The sequence below is a fragment of the Paroedura picta genome, chromosome 16 (assembly GCF_049243985.1).
Source record: "Paroedura picta isolate Pp20150507F chromosome 16, Ppicta_v3.0, whole genome shotgun sequence".
Taxonomy (NCBI): domain Eukaryota; kingdom Metazoa; phylum Chordata; class Lepidosauria; order Squamata; family Gekkonidae; genus Paroedura; species Paroedura picta.
Genome location: NC_135384.1, coordinates 28,989,584 through 29,006,670, shown reverse-complemented (window position 1 = coordinate 29,006,670; position 17,087 = coordinate 28,989,584). Strand labels below are relative to the sequence as shown.

The following is a 17,087-nucleotide window of genomic DNA, read 5'->3' as shown; positions in this document are numbered from 1 at the left end:
GGCGCCGTGCTCCCCCGACGGCTGTGCCAAGCGCTGCCCAGGCTGGCTGCGCCCGGGGCCCCGCGGGGACTGGGACGTGTGGCCTGGCTGCCGCCGTGGATGGGCACTGCGGGGCTCCTCAGCGCCCCCTTCCCTCCGGGCCATGGGCCCCTGGACGGAGGGTGTCCTCGCACGCAGCGCCAGAAGGCTCCCTTGCCGGGCGCCCGCTTGGCCATCCCCGACGGCGACGGGGCGGGCGGGCGTTTGGCGGAGTGGGGCGAGCCGCGCCCCCTGTCCCGGCGGGAGGGGGGGCGGGGGGGGCGGGGCGGCGCCGGGGGCGGCTTTAAAGGGCGGCGGGCCGGGCGGGCGGAGCGCAGCGCCATGCGGAGGCGGGCGGCGAGATGCGCGGGCAGGAGAGGCTGCGCGGGGGCCTGCTGCTCCTGCTCCTGCTGCTCCCCGGGCCGGGGGACGCCTACTTCGGGTCAGCACCGCGACGCTCCCCTCGGGACCGGGCCGCCCCCCCGGGGCTGCCTACTGGGCGCTTGGCTCGGCCGCCGCCAGCCCTCCGGGAGGCACTCCGGGAGATTGGGCCGCGGGCGCAGGGGTTGGGATCCGGGGAAGGGACCCCCCACACACACACACAGCAGCCCCCTTCTCCAGGGCCCGCCGGGAGGCTGGCGTCCGGACGAGAGTCCCCCCTCCAAGGCATCCCTTTTTTCCCGGGGAACTGATCTCTCTAGATCCGGAGGTGAGCGGGAGTTCCGGGGGATCCCCAGGGCACACCGGGAGCCTGGCACCCCCGGCCTGCGCCTCCTGCTGCTCTGCACGGAAGCCTACGTGGAAGGCGGGTGCCAAGACCGGCTGGGGACAGGCGGAGGGTGCCGCGGAGCTGCCCCTTCCTCCCCGCCCGCTTCCTGCTGCCCGGCGTTGGATCCGGCCGCCCGTCTGGCTTTGCGCTCCCGAGAGAGGACACGATTGGAGTCCCGTGCTGGGCTGTCCTGGGCGGGCAGGTGGGAGCCGGAGGGTTGGCAGATCCAAGTGGGAGACTCCTGGAGGTGGAGGGGAGCCTGGGGGGGGGGCAGGGACCTCAGTGGGGAGCAGTGCCACAGCGTCCCCCCTCCCACACAGCCCCTTTCTCCAGGGGAACGGGCCAGGAATGCCAGGGGACCCCCAGGTCCCGCCTGGAGGCTGGCAACCTCCCTCCAGCGGCACCTCTCAGCCTGGCCTTGAAGTGTGCATGCGCACGATGTTTGGAGTTGGGGGAGAAGGTGGGGGGTGCCTGTCTCTGGTGCTGACCGCTTGTCCTTTGGCCTGCGAGCCGCATCGGATAGTCAACCTGCCTTGTAGATCCCCCCCCTCCCAAAAGCACACTGGAAAAGCGAAAACTTTGTGACAATGTCTCCCGACCAACCTCCCCAGCTGGACTCGGTTCCCCATGCGCTCTGGAGGGTCCTTCCATGCGCTGTGTCTCCTCCTGGCTTGATTACAGGGGTGGAGCGAGGCACCCTTTTACGGACCTAAATTTGGGCGATAGGGAGAGAGTTCTGTTTGTTTAAACATCGACATTGCAACCTGAAGGCTTCTCTACCGGGGCTTGGGAAACAGGGGTGGGATTTTACTCGCTTGTTGTTTGCGGCGTTTTATGGGTTGTGTGATTCTTGTACGCTTCTTTGCATATTGCGAGGCCCTTTGGCCAGGGCCAATACATTTTTATTCTTATTATTACTATCGCTCCCCTTGATCGCGAACCCTGCAGGATGTTCGGCCTTAACTCCCAAAGGATTCCACCTCTGTTTTCCTTTCTGCTTCGCTTCCCCTTGGTGCTTGCTTCTGTCGAATGCTCCTGGAAGAAGGGCCACGATTCCCAAACGGGAGCATGTCTTACGCTCCACAGGTGTGAAAAAAGAGGCTCAGAATCCAGATCGGTGTGCTTGAATGATGGAGTGACCTCAGTCTGGGGTATTATTATTATTATTATTATTATTATTATTATTATTATTATTATTATTATTATTATTATTATTATTATTATTATTATTATTAATTATACCACTGCTCCCATGACTGGCTCGCAGCGGTTAACAAACTAGAAACCTCCATACAATTTAAAATCCTCCATAAAACAGTAAACTAATTTAAATATACAGCATATAGCCAATGGCGGCCACCTAATATAACTGCCCCCCTCAGTCCGGGCATCGGTCAGTGTAGGTCAGGGGTAGTCAAACTGCGGCCCTCCAGATGTCCATGGACTACAATTCCCATGAGCCCCTGCCAGCAGGCAGGGGCTCATGGGAATTGTAGTCCATGGACATCTGGAGGGCCGCAGTTTGACTACCCCTGGTATGGGTGAAATAGCAACTGAAGGCATAACATAAGCACAACATATGTAGCAAGAAGCCTTTGGTTTCCTTTATGTGCTGGTGAGCGGATGGTGTGTGGGTGTGCATTCGTGACAGTGGGAGTGTGTGTTTTTGTGGCTGGCTTGGCTTCTGAACTCTGATCGTATCCAGCTGCCCCCAAACTCATCTCTTTTGCAAAACGTGGGAGAACACCTTGTGGAAGCTAGATGGAATTTACCTTCAGGTGTATCACCTTGTTGGTCCAGAGCAGCCGAACAAGATATGAGGCTGGGGGCACCTAAAACTTTGTTGTTCGTAAAGGTGCCACTGGACTCAAATGTTGTTGTGTTGAATTTACCCGTATTTTTAGCTTCACCTCCTCGTTGACCCTGACCAGTGGAAAATTGTTTGCCCCTGGCGATTAGGGTGCTGCTAATTGGTGGACAGATTATGGGGAGGGGCCGTTTGCCCACTGGGGGGACTCTGACCGTTTGTGGGGGATGTCCCCCATGCTCCCAGGAACCACATGAAATGTAGCACCCTGGATGTTTTTTTTTTTAAGTGACATCCTTGCAGTCCTGGTTTTTGAAGCAGCATCCGCGAAGAGAAACCAATTCTGCCAAGCTATGCAGGTGGAAGATTCCTGGTTGAAAATTCCACATGTCTTTTTGCCAAGGTTGTGCAAACCAAGAACATGTGGGGGACTGATGCTGCAAACTGGCGCTCCGAGTTGGCCTGGGCCGATGAGGCTGGGTAACGGCTGCGCCTGGGAAAGTGTTGTGATTTTAAATTTGGCATGCTTTACCAGTTCAAAATATTGGGGTTTTCTCAGGCACTGGACTGTCCCAGATCCTGTGATTGCAGGGCCAAAACTGTCCCTTGAGGGGATTCTTTGAATGTTGGCAAACATTTTGACTGGCCTGATCTTGTCAGATTTTGGAAGTTAAGCAGGGTCAGCCCTGGCTAGTGCCTGCATGGGAGATGGCCATCCCCCGCTGTTTGTCGCTTGCCTTGAAAGCCCTACAGGGTAGGCCATCAGTCTGATGTGATTTGACAGTTCCACTGCACCGTCAGAAACGTCTTCCAGTAGTTGAGCCAAAAATTCTTTTGAATTAATTTCAACCCATTGGTTGACTCCTGTTCAGTTATGGTCTACTAAGATTCCTACATCCTTCTTACACATGCTACTGCCAAGACAAGTCTCCCCCATCCCATAATGATGCATTTGATTTTCTCTACCTAAAAGTAGAACTTTACATTTTTCACTATTCATTTCAGCCCAGTTTTCCATTCTATATCCTGATTCTGTCTTCTGCTGTGTTTGCTACCTCTCCAAGTTTGGTATCACCTGCAGATTTCATAAGCACCCCCTCTGTTCCTTCATCCCAATAATTTATGAATATGTTGAACTACGCAGGGGCCAGGACAGATCCCTGAGGCACTCCACTCATCACTCCTCTCCAAGAAGATGACGAACCATTTACAAGCACCCTTTGGGTGCGATCTATCAAACAGTTCTCAATCCACCTAACAGTAATAGGATCCAGACCGCACTGTAACAACTACTTGTCAACAAGTGTATCATGTGGAACCTTATCAAAAGCTTTGCTGTAATTGAGATAAACCAAGTCCACAGCATTCTACTGATCCAGCAAGGTAGTCACTTTCCCCAAAAAAGAAAAAGCGTTAAGGTTAGCCTGACATGACTTGTTCTTGAGAAAGCCATGCTGACTCTTAGTCATCGCAGCCATCTGCTCTAGCTGCTCAAGGACTGACTGATGGATGATTTGTTCCCAAATGTTGACAGCTATAGATGTCAAGCGGATGGGTCGGTAGTTTTATTTATTTATTTATTTATTTATTTATTTATTTATTTATTTATTTATTTATTTATTTATTTATTTATTTATAGATTTATATACCATCTCTCAGTAAAACTGTCTCAGGGTGGTTTACACATAAAATTCAATAGATTAATTACGTATAGTCAGTTACTTCTAAAACACTAAAACAATTTAAAACCATTTAAAATAAATTAAAACCACATTTGTCATTACCACATCAGCACTCGTAATAATGTGTGGTCACTGGTTACCTGGATCCACTTTTTTCCCCTTCTTGAAGATGGGGAGAACATTTGCCCTCCTCCAGTCTTCTGGCTCTTTACCAAGAATTGTCAAAAATAATGGACAGAGGTTCAGAAATCACCTGCCCAAGTTCTTTTAGTACCCTTGGATGCCCCCCTCCGGCCAGGGGCCCACACCAGTTTTGTCTCCCGGGAGGCCTTTGCCTCTGCAGGAAGTGCGCCCGCTCTGCGGCTACCAAGAAGCCAAAGGCTCCCTCTCCCCTTTTCTCTCCGCTATCATTTCCTTAATGCAAAGCAAATATTGAATATTGCCTTAGGTGGATTTGGTTGCTTAAGGGAGCTGCAATCTTAACAGCAGCTGCTTTCGTTGGGTGGTTTGAACATTTCACCCAGCTGTTAGTGGGGCAGGGGGGGAGGAAGGGGAAGAACCATGCAGCAGATCCTCTTTTATTACCTGCGTGGACAACTCCTTCCAGGGGTGCCTGCAAAAAATGTAGGAGATGATCCGTGTTTTCCAAAAGGCTTGCAGCAGTAGGCTTGGGGATGGTCTTCAAGGCCAGTGAGGTGGCTGAGACCCACTTGGGAGGGTCAGGGCTCTGCCTGCCCTAATAATAGAGTTGCCAACCTCCAGCTGGCACCTGGAGACTTCCCACGATTACAGTTGATCTCCAGGTGACCAAGAAAAAAATGACTGCTTTGGAGGTTGGACTCTAGGGTACTCTCTCTATGGTCCCTCCCCTCCCCAAACCACATCCTCCACAGAATCCGCCCCCAAATTCTCCAGGAATTTCCCAACTCAGAGCTGGCAACCTTGTTCGATATACACCATAAATTTTCCCAACACAGATACGCTCTTCTGTTTGCACGCAGGGGGGGGGCTGTTATAGGGCTGCTGGGTGTCCTGGCTGGGGAGTAGGGGGGCCTTGGGGGTGGCGATAGGTTGGGAAACTCCTGGGAGTTTGGGATTGGAGCCTGGGATGGGGGACAGGGACCTCAGGGGGTGCAATGCCAGAAGGTTCACCCTTCAAAGCAGCCCTTTTCCCCAGAGGCTCTGATTGCTCTCGTCTGCAGTTCTGGTCCCGCCTGGAGGCTGGCATCCCAGGTTTGTTAGCAGGCAGGTAGAACGACCTGGGGGCACTTAGGAAAACAGCAGGGTCATCCTTTTCGGCCTCAATCTGAGGCACCTGAGCCCAGCTCAGGTTTCCTCCAAAACAGCGGCAGGAATTGGGACTCAGGAGGGTCAGCGCTGCCTCCTGGCCACAGGCAGAATTCAGCGGCACCTTGAAGACCCACCAAGTTTTATTCAAAATACGAGCTTCCGCAGGCATGCCTGTTTCTTCTGATATAATGAGACAGAGTTCGGATGCAGAATTAATTGTGGAACTGGAGTTGAGAGAGATTGAGGCAATTATTGGAATTTTGAAGATTCACAAGATTTGCCTCCGTCCGTCTGGGGCGAATTCAGAAGTTCTGGGGATTGGGCTTCTGAGGTAGATCCCTTAAACTTGAATGCTGTCATTTCTTTTTAACTGGAAAAGGAGGACACAGTAACGGTAGAGTGAGGGGAAAACCTGTGTAAGGTCAACAGAAACAAATTTTTGTGGCACATCTTCTTTATGATGGGAGACATGCAATATCTCTTTCAGCTGAAATTCGCCAAAATTCGCCCAACCAATACTTATACCAGCATATTGGCACTGAAGATACTGATTTGCACATATCCCAAAATAAAGGAATACTGTAATGCAGGGGTAGTCAACCTGTGGTCCTCCAGATGTTCATGGACTGCAATTCCCATGAGCAAACGCTGGCAGGGTCTCATGGGAATTGTAGTCCATGGACATCTGGAGGACCACAGGTTGACTACCCCTGCTGTAAGAAGAGGTGCTGAGTTTCCCCTATTGACCTTACGTGAGTTTTCCCCCTCATCCGCTTGTTTTTAAATAGGCTTAATTCTTAATTTCATTTTGGATCTCAACTTTTACCTGGTTTTATTGTACAGATATTTATGACAATGCACAGCGCCCTGAGCCAGTGAGCTGGGAAGACGGTATAAAAATCAAATCAACCCACCGATCAATTTGAACTCTAGGTAAACTTTCCAGGCCATCCCCTCCCACTCCTATATGAAGAATTGAGGAAACTCCGTTTCATTATTTTGGAAGAAGTGTGTTGCAAACGAAAGCTTCTGCCCAGAATTAAACTTTGCTGGTCTTCAAGGTGCAGCTGGACTCCATCTTGGTCCTGCTGCTTCAGACCAACGCGGTGACCCAACCTGGATCGATCCCGTCTTCTTGGTTTGGGATGACTGAGTCCCTTGAACCACAAATGGCCTGGTCTAGGCCCCTGTTGGGCTGAACTGGATGTGACCACCCCTATCTCTAGATTTGCTTGACTGATCACAGACTTGCAAACTTAATAGCTAATCTCTGAGTGGGGAGGGTGGGGGGAGCTTGGAGTTGGGACATTCCTGGATTTTTGGGGGCGGACCCTGGGGAGGGGAGGACTCAGCAGGATCAAATGCCTTAGCGCCCACCTCCAAGCACCCATTTCCTCCCCGGATCCTGGTCAGCCGGAGATCGGGTGTAATTCGGAAGATCTCAAGACGCAACCTAGAAGATGTGGTGAATGCCGGGCACGAGGCAGCCACTGTGCTTAAGTTTCCCAATGCGATGCTCCAAACATTTGCTTGAACAGTACAAACATATATTTCTAAACAGGTCTCTTGTTTCCTAAGCCATAGTATCAATTTCAGCGTTGACTACTGAGACCCAAATGCAATTTGTATTTCGCAATGATAGTTATCGAATAATAACCTCAACGTCTGCGCATGGTTGGCCAGAGAGCCTTCTTCGGTGGTCCGATATAGAGTAAACACGCATAAAATCGAACATAACATCACCATGGCCCAGGAGGTAGCACAAGAACCCTATAGAGCGTGCCGCCCACAAACGGTATGTAGAATTTTATTCTCGAATGTGGAGCGCACTGTGAAAAAAAATCTGAGTGGTCCCGGATCACCACTCTGTCCAGGGCTGAGGAGCTACTCCAAACAGGTGTGCAAATCCAAGGACCCCCAAACCTCCAGGAATTCTCAAGCTGGAGTTGGCATCCCCCATGCCCTGCTGGCCGGCAGAGAGGATCTGGGCAACTCTGGTTCTGTTTAAGACTGCTAACTGATCACTTATGCATGGCAGAGGTGTGTCTCCATTAATTAGAATCATAGAATCATAGAGTTGCAAGGGGCCATACAGGCCATCTAGTCCAACCCCCTGCTCAATGCAGCATTAAGATTACACAGTGCAGATAGGGGAGGAGGGATAATGCTCACATAAGACTAGTGTCCCTCAGAGCTGTTTTTACAAATATCCCCCACCTTTGGCTACCCGAAGGAGTCTCAAAGCGGCTTACAAACCCCTTTCCCTTCCTCTCTCCACAACAGGCACCCTGGGAGGCCGGTGGGGCTGAGAGAGCTCTGAGAGAACTGCCCTAAGAGAACTGTGACTGGCCCCAGGTCACCCAGCTGGCTGCCTCTGGAGGAGGATTGGGGAATCAAACCGGGTTCTCCAGATTAGAAGCCGCTGCTCTTTAGCCACGACACCGCGCTGGCTGCCGCCATCTTGGGGAGGGGCGGGTAATTTGGAAATTTCCTGGCTTAACGATTAACCAGTCTGGCTGGCTGGCCGGAAGAAGAACTCTGTGTGGCCGAAAGGGTGGAAGCATTCCATTGTTGGGCAAGGGGTGAGCGATAGGCATCTCTCCGCTGGCTCGCTCTTCCGTGGCTGGAGGCCTTTTGGCTCTGTGACCAGGCATGCGTGAGGCCTCACAGCCGGCCGCGGCGCATGCAGTCTCCTGGGGGTGGACCTGTGTGGCCTGGTTTAGTGAGCGCCCGGTCTTGGGAGGGTGCTGGTACAAAGCAGGAAAAGAACAAGACTTAGCAGGGCAATTGTAAGCCGAATGAACAACTTTTAAAGCGTGTTGACTTCCATGGAATTACCGCATGAGAGACACTGGAGCTGGATTTTTCTGAGAAAATCTTGACTTTTCTGTCTTGCTTCTCAGTTAGGCACCGTCTTCAGCATCTTTGTTAATTTTTCCCCAAGGCGTAATGTCTTCTTAGCTCTCTCTTCGAGTTGGGTCATTCCTAATATCCTTGCTGCTTTCAAGTTGCTTTCACATGGAGGTTTTGTCTACAGTTTGGCATCTAAACTGTTGTTCTTATTATTATCATCATACAATATTGTCTCCAATTGTCCACTTTCTGGTTTTTCTCCTTCTTGGTGTAGTGGTTAAGAGCAGCAGCTTCTAGAGCCGGGTTTGATTCCCCGCTCCTCCCCATGCAGCCAGCTTGGTGACCTTGGGCTAGTCACAGTCCTGTTAGAGCTGTTCTCACAGAGCAGTCCTGTCAGGGCTCTCTCGGCCTCCCCTCCCTCACAGAGGGTCTGTTGTGGGGAGAGCAAGGGAAGGTGATTATCAGCCACTTTGAGACTCTTTCGTGTAGACAAAAGCGGGGTATAAAAACCAATTCTTCTTCTAGATTCAAATGAGTAGCCATGTTGGTCTGAAGTAGCACAATAAAACCAGAGCGCTTGCACTCGAAAGCTCACGCCTTGAATAAATCTTTGTTGGTCTTAAAGGTGCTACTGGACTTTGGTTTTAATTTCTAACTTGTTAAAATCCAGTCCTTGCTCTTGAAGTTTAGCATTCTAACCCTTGAGCAGCTCCTCTGGATTCCCAGTTGAAACATTTTGAAAATGCTTAGGCCTGCTTGCTGCAAAAGACCAGGTCACGTTTTATTCCAGAAGTGTGGCTGTCTGTTTCCTGTATTTTGGAGACAAGGGAAGCTGCAGGATTGGCCAATGCACAGGCCTTCCGATGCTTCAAGGGACTGTTCTTATTTTACTGTGCCAAAACCAACTGCTAAACACCTGAAGGATCTAGGAGACGTTCCTCTATTCAGGAGGATAGAAAAAACTCTACTTTTTTTGTTTGTTTGTCTTGGGGGGGGGAAGTATGCAATAACTGTTGATAGTTCGCCTCGATGTTGACTCAGAATGGCAGGAGACTTCCTAGAACTGTTCCTTTGTGTGTAAACTCGCACCCTGATGAGCTGTGAGCAAATAATAAACGTGCCTGTGTCATTCCAATAAAGGATTCACACCCAAGTTTATAGGAGGAAACTGGAACCAAACAGAAACCACGAAGGATAACATGCTGCAAAGGACAGTGAAAAGAAGTCAAAGGAACCTACCGACCTCTGGGCATGATACAAAAGGGACCCTTGGTTAGAGGCTGTGACTTCGCGGGGCTTAGAAAGGCCACTCTAGTTGCGGACCACGGAAAATGGGAGAAACTAACAGGGAACCCAAGAATGTAAGGAGAGCCCTCCTGCATCAGACCAGGTGTCTATCTAGTCCAGCCTCCCGTCCCACACAGGAGCCAACCAGATCCCTTGAAAGGCCAGCAACAGGGCAGGAGGGATCTCCTCTTGAGCCTGAAATACTTGCCATATGCCTGGGGAGACGGAGGGGTGGCTGCAGGTGAAGGATCACATTTTCAGTGCTCTCCTATCCAAAAAATGCTCTGAAAATACAAAAAAACGCAAAAATATTCTAGGTCTCGGCTTGTGAAGTTAGTTTTCCACTTTACGAGGGAGCATCAGAAATACAACTCCCCACCTGTCGGACAAGGCATTTGTTCGCTTACTGAGCCCGATAAGACTTTGGTTTTATCTGCTGCTTGATTTGTTTTATCTGCCCCTTGCCTTTCTCCCCGCCAGGAACCATCATCATAGCGCAACTGAAAGCAATTTGATTTATATTTGTCATAGATAAAACTGAAAGTTTTTCCTTGTTCTTTGTAGACTTGTTTAAAGGATCTGCTATGGAAATCCGTGTTATAAGGAAATTATTTATTGTTTTAGATACGTGGTGGACCTCCTGGCGGTTTCTGGGTTTTGGCCACTGTGTGACCCAGAGTGCTGGTCTGGAAGGGCCACTGGCTTGACCCAACCTGGCTTCTCTCATGTTCTTATGTCTGGGGCAGTGATGGTCTGTCTTCTTGGTGCTTGGGTGGGGAGCCACAGTGGGAGGGCTTCTGAAGTTCTGGCTCTGCTGGTGGACCTCCAGAGGGCTCCTGGGGTTCGGCCCCTGAGTGACAGAGTGCTGGACTGGTTGGGCCCATGGCTTTTCTTATGTTGTCATGTCTGGTGCAGGGAGTTCCTGATCTAACTATGCTAAATACGTACCTTCTCCGATGCCCCCTGCAGGACACTCTTTTAGATGCTACTCTATCATGCACTCTGCAGATCTTGTACATTCCCCTGCTAATTAGCATGACGCACCTCCTGCCTCTCCAGCCCTGAGTTCTTTCTCCTTCCCCTCCCCTAGGCTGACGCGGAAAGAAGCCTTAATCCAGTTCCCGCTGCTGGGGCCCTCCACGAACCCTGCCCAGGGGAGAGCTCACCTGAAGCAATGCGACCTGCTCCGGCTGTCCCGGAAGCAGAAGAGACTTTGCCGGAGGGAGCCGGGCCTGGCGGAGACGCTGCGGGACGCCGTCCGGCTCGGGATCGTCGAGTGCCAGTACCAATTCCGCAATGAGCGCTGGAACTGCAGCCTGGGAGGGAGGACGGACCTCCTGAAGGAAAGTATGTGTTGAGAGTTCCCAAACCAAGTGGATTTGGGGTGTGACCGTGCCGTTTCTGGGTTTTGTTCATTCCTACCGTCGGTATCTGAGCTGACAAGGCACAGTTGACTGATGATGACCCCATAGGGTTTTCAAGGCAATTGCCTGCCCTCTGGTGTTCCTTGGAACCAACCAAATCCCGAGAGGCCTCCCATCCAACTACTAGCCAAAGTTGGCCTTGTTTAATTCCTGACGAGACCTGGGCTATCTATTCCACACCTGAATCTCTATCTCTCTTCTAGCCAGTGCTTAAGGAGTGGCAGCCTCTAATCTGGAGACCCCAGTTTGATTCCCCCACACCTCCGCCTCCACATGCAGCCAGCTTGGTGTTCTTGGGCTCACCACAGCACTGAGAGAGCTGTTCTTCCAGAACAGTCCTGTCAGAGCTCTCTCAGCCTCACCCACCTCACAGGGTGTCTGTTGTAGGGAGAGGAAGCAAAGGCAATTGGAAGCTGCTTTGAGCCTCCTTCGGGCAGAGAAAAGTAGCATATAAGAACCAAATTTTCGTCTTTGTCTTGTTCCTTCTTCTTCTTCTTCTTCTTCTTCTTCTTCTTCTTCTTCTTCTTCTTCTTCTTCTTTGTCTTCTTCTTCTTCTTCTTCTTCTTCTTCTTCTTCTTCTTCTTCTTTGTCTTCTTCTTCTTCTTCTTCTTCTTCTTCTTCTTCTTCTTCTTCTTCTTCTTCTTCTTCTTCTTCTTCTTCTTCTTCTTCTTCTTCTTCTTCTTCCTCCTCCTCCTCCTCCTCCTCCTCCTCCTGGAGTCTCAGAACTGTCCCATGTTTCTATGTTTCATGCACAATGGGAGAACTAAGGGCCCCTTTTTCTTCTTTTTCCAATGGTTCGCTTAGTCCTAACAACTTGTTTGCCATCTCTCCTCCCTCCCTGCCATCCCTCCCCCCAGGATTTAAAGAAACAGCCTTTCTCTACGCGGTGTCTTCGGCAGCGCTGACCCACTCCTTGGCTCGAGCATGCAGCGCAGGGAGGATGGAGCGCTGCACATGCGATGACTCTCCCGATCTGGAGAATCGCAAGGCGTGGCAGTGGGGTGTTTGCGGAGACAACCTCAAGTTCAGCATCAGGTTCCTGAAGAACTTCCTGGGCCAAAAGAAGGTCGGGAAAGATCTGAAGGCCAAAGTGGACATGCACAACACCAACATGGGGATCAAGGTAACCTCCGGAACCCGTTGGCTGGACTACTGTAACGTGATCTGTTTGGGGCTGCCCTTGAAGACAGTCTGGCAGGTATCTGTTCATTAACAGGGACTCATCGTTCCCCAGATTTGTACTATTTAAGATTACAGAGTAGGCCTTTTAATTAAATCATTCATAGTTTAATTTTTTGAACCCCCCCCTCTCCACAAATGGGTTACAACAAGACATTTAAATCATAAATACAAAATACATACAACATTAAACATAATAAAATACAATAAAAGTTCCTAAAATTTATAAAGTGCTCCTCCATTTTGCCCTTTCCTTGACCACCATGGTCTCACTGACATCTGTTGTGTGCTCTTCTTGTTGAATAAACCATCTAATTGAATGTTGGAAGCAGCGGAAGCCACCCCCCTGTTGACTTTTATGCCCCTTCCTTTAATTCCCCGCCCCCACCCGCCCGCCAGCTCCAATCCCTGGCTCTCAGCATGGCCAGGTATTTTTATAATCGCACTTCTTGTAGCACTTGGAAATGCAGCTGCATTGTGATCCGAAGAGAAAAGACAGTTTCCAGTGTTCTGGAGGGACTCTTGGGCTAAAGCTTGGGTGCTTTGCGGGGCCAGGGACCCGGGTGAAAGCTGACGTTATGGGAGGGTGGGATTCTCTGGCTGCCGCCCCATTCCCGGCCCGGCTGGAATTGTTCCACCGGCTTAGCTCTGCTTGTACTTGAAGAGTTCCCCCAAGAAGACGCTCCAAAGCTTCCACCGGGGGGGGGGGGGAGAGGAGCTTCTATGGCGGTCTCTAGTCTGCCCACGTTGGATAATGTGCTTTCAATGCACTTTAGAAGCAGATTATCTTGTCCCACACAGAAAAATCCAGCTGCAAAACCACAATGAAAGTGCATTATCCAATGTGTGCAGAAGGGCCCCCTCGCTCGTCTCCCATATGCAGCCAGTTGGTTGATCTTTGGCTAGTTAGAGCTGCTTTTGCAGAGCAATTCTCTCAGAGCCCCCTCAGCCTCACCCACTTGACAGGGAGAGGAAAGGGATAGGAAGGGAAAGGTGGCTTGGGGGTCCTCCTCATTCTTCCCACCCAAACAGCAGCCTGGCTCTTCCGGACCCCCTCCAGCTCCACTTTCCCAGTCCTTCTTGCTAGGCGCCGCCTAATTCCCTCTCTCGCCCTTCCTCAGGCTGTGAAAAACGGTCTGAAGACGACCTGCAAGTGCCACGGGGTGTCCGGCTCGTGCGCGGTGAGGACCTGCTGGAAACAGCTCTCCCCCTTCCACGAGACGGGGAAGCTGCTCAAGCTGCGCTACGACCACGCCGTCAAGCTCTTCAGCACCTCCAACGACGCCGTGGGCCACTCGGAGCTGGCCGGCCCTCAGCCCCACGGCCGCTTGGCCAAAGGGCCCTCCGCCCCTCGCCCCACGGACCTGGTCTACCTGGAAGACTCCCCGACCTTCTGCTTGCCCAGCGAGTATTCGGCGGGCACCACCGGAAGGACATGCTCCCGGGAGCTCAACTGCGACAGCTTGTGCTGCGGCCGAGGCTACAACACGCAGAGCCGCATGGTGACCTTCGCCTGTCACTGCCAGGTGCAGTGGTGCTGCTACGTGGAATGCCAGCAGTGCATGCAAGAGGAGATGCTCTACAGCTGCAAATAGCCATGGGACAAGGGGGCAGCTGCAGGACTTTGGTGTCCCTTGGGTGTCGGGGACCGAGGAGAACCCAGAGCTTGGAATTCACCTCCTGGGGGGCCAGGGAGTGAGGAGGACATTGCTAGAAGCGGCAGCTCTGTGGAGGTTCTGGCTGTTGGCCCATCTTGTGCGGGATTCTCTGCTTTTCCTGGGAGTCGCTGTCCAGGGTCTTGGACGGAGGTCTTCCCCAGCCTGGAATGGTTTGCAGGGGGTGATCCTTGCAGATTGGACCTGGGACACTGTGCACAGGAAGCCTGAATTATACTAGCACCGTGTTCAAGAGAAAGGGCAGGGCCTGAGCTGCAAGAAGCCCTCAGTAGGGACAGGACAGGGATTTTATGGGGGCCTAGTCAGGCGTCGGAAGACTCATTCACACGTTGGATTCTGAGCTGCAAGACGTGGAGGTGGCTACAAGCACGGACAAACTTCAAGAGGATCAAAATATGGAGCAGAGGTCCGTCTGTGGCTCTTAGCCACAGGGCATAGAGGGAACACTCTGTCTTATGCTCCCACTTCTTGGCATTTGGGGGACAACGGGGGGAGGGTTCTGGAGTTCTGACCTCCCTGCTGAACTTCCTGCTAGCACCCGGCTTTTGACCACTGGGTGACACCGAGTGTTGGACTGGATGGGCCATTAGCCTGACCGAACATGGCTTCTCTTATGTTCCTATGTCTGGGGCAGCGATGCTCTGTTTTCTTGGTGCTTGGGGGGCCACAGTGGGAGGGCTTCTGGAGTTCTGGCCCGGCTGGTGGACCTCCTGATGGCCCCTGGGTTTGGGCCACTGTGGGACACAGAGTGCTGGACTGGGTGGGCCACTGGTCTGATCCCACAGGGCTTCTCTTAGGTCCTTATGACCTGGGCATCCCAGGCTAGCTTGATCTCATTGGATCTCAGAAGCTAAGCCCGGTGGGCCCTGGCTGGTATTTGGATGAGGGACCCCGAAGGAATTCCAGGGCCGTGATGCAGAGAAAACCACCTTGAACGTTTCTCGCCCTGAGGGGTCACCCTCGGTTGTCTACAACCTGACCACACTTTCCACCACCTGTAAGGTGTCACCTTGACCTGCAACCCCATGTTTCCTTTGACCATGCCACTCCTGTGGCTGCTTATGCAAGAGCCTGCTTATGCAGGCAAGGAATTGGAGGGAATTTATTGGGAAGTCCCACGGATGAGCACGTGCATACCTGCGTTGATGGTGCTGGTCTGGTGCTTCTAGGATGGGCGGGTTTTTTTTTTTTTGACGCTGACTTGGAATTCTAGCGAGTCTTCTTGCGTGGCTGTATCACAGACACATTGGCCAGGGTCACCCCTCCACGCCCCTGGCACTATTTATTTATTTATCTATTCTACACAGGAAGCATCTAACATAACATAAATACATCGCCAACCGGATGCAATAGTTATGCAGGCAGAGTGGGAAACCCCCCTAAAAGCAAATATCTAAGTTTTCAATCCACTCCATCGCAGATGGGGAGAGGACAGGATGATGTCGTAGTTAAGAGTGGCAGCCTCTCACCGGGGGAGTCGGGTTTGATTCCCCGTTCCTCCACGTGCAGCAAGTTCTTGTTGTTACAAGAAGCGGAAGCAGCCCAGCAAAAATCAGAGTCCAGTGGCACCTTTAAGACCAACAAAGATTTATTCAAGGCATGAGCTTTCGAGTGCAAGCACTCGAAAGCTCGCACCCTGGAATAAATCTTTGTTGGTCTTAAAGGTGCCACTGGATTCTAAAACTGAGCTTGGATAGTCCCACAGAGAAGGAAGGAGTGGAAAGACTTTGGAGCAATATCTTGTGGGTATCCCCTGATTTCTGTAACAAAAGGGAAAAGCTTCCTTGTTTGAGTTTTTTGTTTTTTTTAAGTATTTACTCCAGCAAACTGCTTAACGCATTTAAGGGTAGATGCAAGGGTGTTTTCCTACCTCAAAATGTACAGCTACTTAGGATAGGGGGAAGAACAGATATTTATATTATTTATGACCTTTGTATGCTTTCCCATAAAGCGGCAGATAAACGTTTTATTGCGTTGCTGCCCTGACTGTACATGCTTTTAAAAATGTAAATAGTGCTGTGTATGCCTTGGTTTGTTTTTAAACTGAGTATGTATTTTGTGCTCCTGTTTCCTTTTCTGGCTGTGTGGAGCTGGTGGTGTCTGTGCTCTGTCTTTCATGTTTCCATAAATATAGCCATTTTATTTGTTTTTAAAAGCTCTTGGTGTCTTTTCCTGGTTTCCATTTTGAAAGAAGAAGGGAGATCGTGGCAAATGTATGAAGGAAATACAGCAAAACTCACAGAAGGCAGACTAATGTTGAGTATTTCCCTTGTAAGCCCTGAACGACACCTCTCAACCAATTACTTGAGTTGAATCAGCTACCTTTGAACCACCGATGAATAAATGTGCATATCAGTACAGGGTTGTTGTTTTCTCAGTTTACTGGTTTATTCAGAGATTCTTTTTAAATTAATTTTTTTAAGTGTCTAGTGAATAGAATACAGAAGAGTAAATCAAACTTGCATTGTAACATTAATCATTACATTTCCCCCCTCCCATGTATCCTTTCTTATTAACACTTAATTCTGAAAAGGAATATTGAAATATTGAAAATTTAAGCCTATATGAGAATTTAAAGATTGGTAGTTTTTCTTTTTTTTAAAGGAAGGAAGGAAGGAAGGAAGGAAGGAAGGAAGGAAGGAAGGAAGGAAGGAAGGAAGGAAGGAAGGAAGGAAGGAAGGAAGGAAGGAAGGAAGGAAGGAAGGAAGGCAGATATTTTAAACAAAGTGGGGAATATATTAAAAATAGGTCAAAGTACCGAATCTTGGGAAGTACTTATAATAGTAGCGATTTCTAGATAGAAAGAAGTATGATCAATGTTTTAGATATTATTTTTAATCTATATTTTTCAAGACAAGGAAGTTTAGACATATGAAACTTCCTCAGGATATACATGAGAAAGTCAAGATTGATAGTAATAATAATAATAATAATTAAGATTTAAGTGAAAGGTCAAGATTGTCTCAGAATTTAAAGCAGGCTTTCTCATGGGTTTCTTGAAAGCTCTGGAGGGGTTTCCTGAATGGGTGGGCGTGAATGCTTCCCACCCGGAATTTTGCACCACCTTCCCACTTGTGGGCTTTCTCAAACTCTGAAGAATAT

General features: G+C 50.3%; 1 protein-coding gene across 1 annotated transcript; it reads left to right on the top strand.

Moving 5' to 3' along the window:
- Positions 1-368: 368 nt before the first annotated feature.
- WNT9B (Wnt family member 9B) lies at positions 369-16,140 on the top strand. The gene is made up of 4 exons (XM_077314852.1): positions 369-460; positions 10,797-11,053; positions 11,988-12,253; positions 13,431-16,140. Exons 1-4 carry the CDS (start codon positions 381-383, stop codon positions 13,902-13,904), a joined length of 1,077 nt encoding a protein of 358 aa, XP_077170967.1. The 5' UTR covers positions 369-380; the 3' UTR covers positions 13,905-16,140.
- The last annotated feature ends 947 nt before the right edge of the window (positions 16,141-17,087 follow it).

Excerpts from the sequence above, each read along its gene's own strand:
- WNT9B (XM_077314852.1), top strand. The coding sequence starts at position 381 with ATGCGCGGGCAGGAGAGGCTGCGCGGGGGCCTGCTGCTCCTGCTCCTG. Across the intron at positions 11,054-11,987 it reads GACGGACCTCCTGAAGGAAA|GATTTAAAGAAACAGCCTTT; the intron begins GTATGTGTTGAG and ends CCCTCCCCCCAG. Across the intron at positions 12,254-13,430 it reads ACACCAACATGGGGATCAAG|GCTGTGAAAAACGGTCTGAA; the intron begins GTAACCTCCGGA and ends GCCCTTCCTCAG.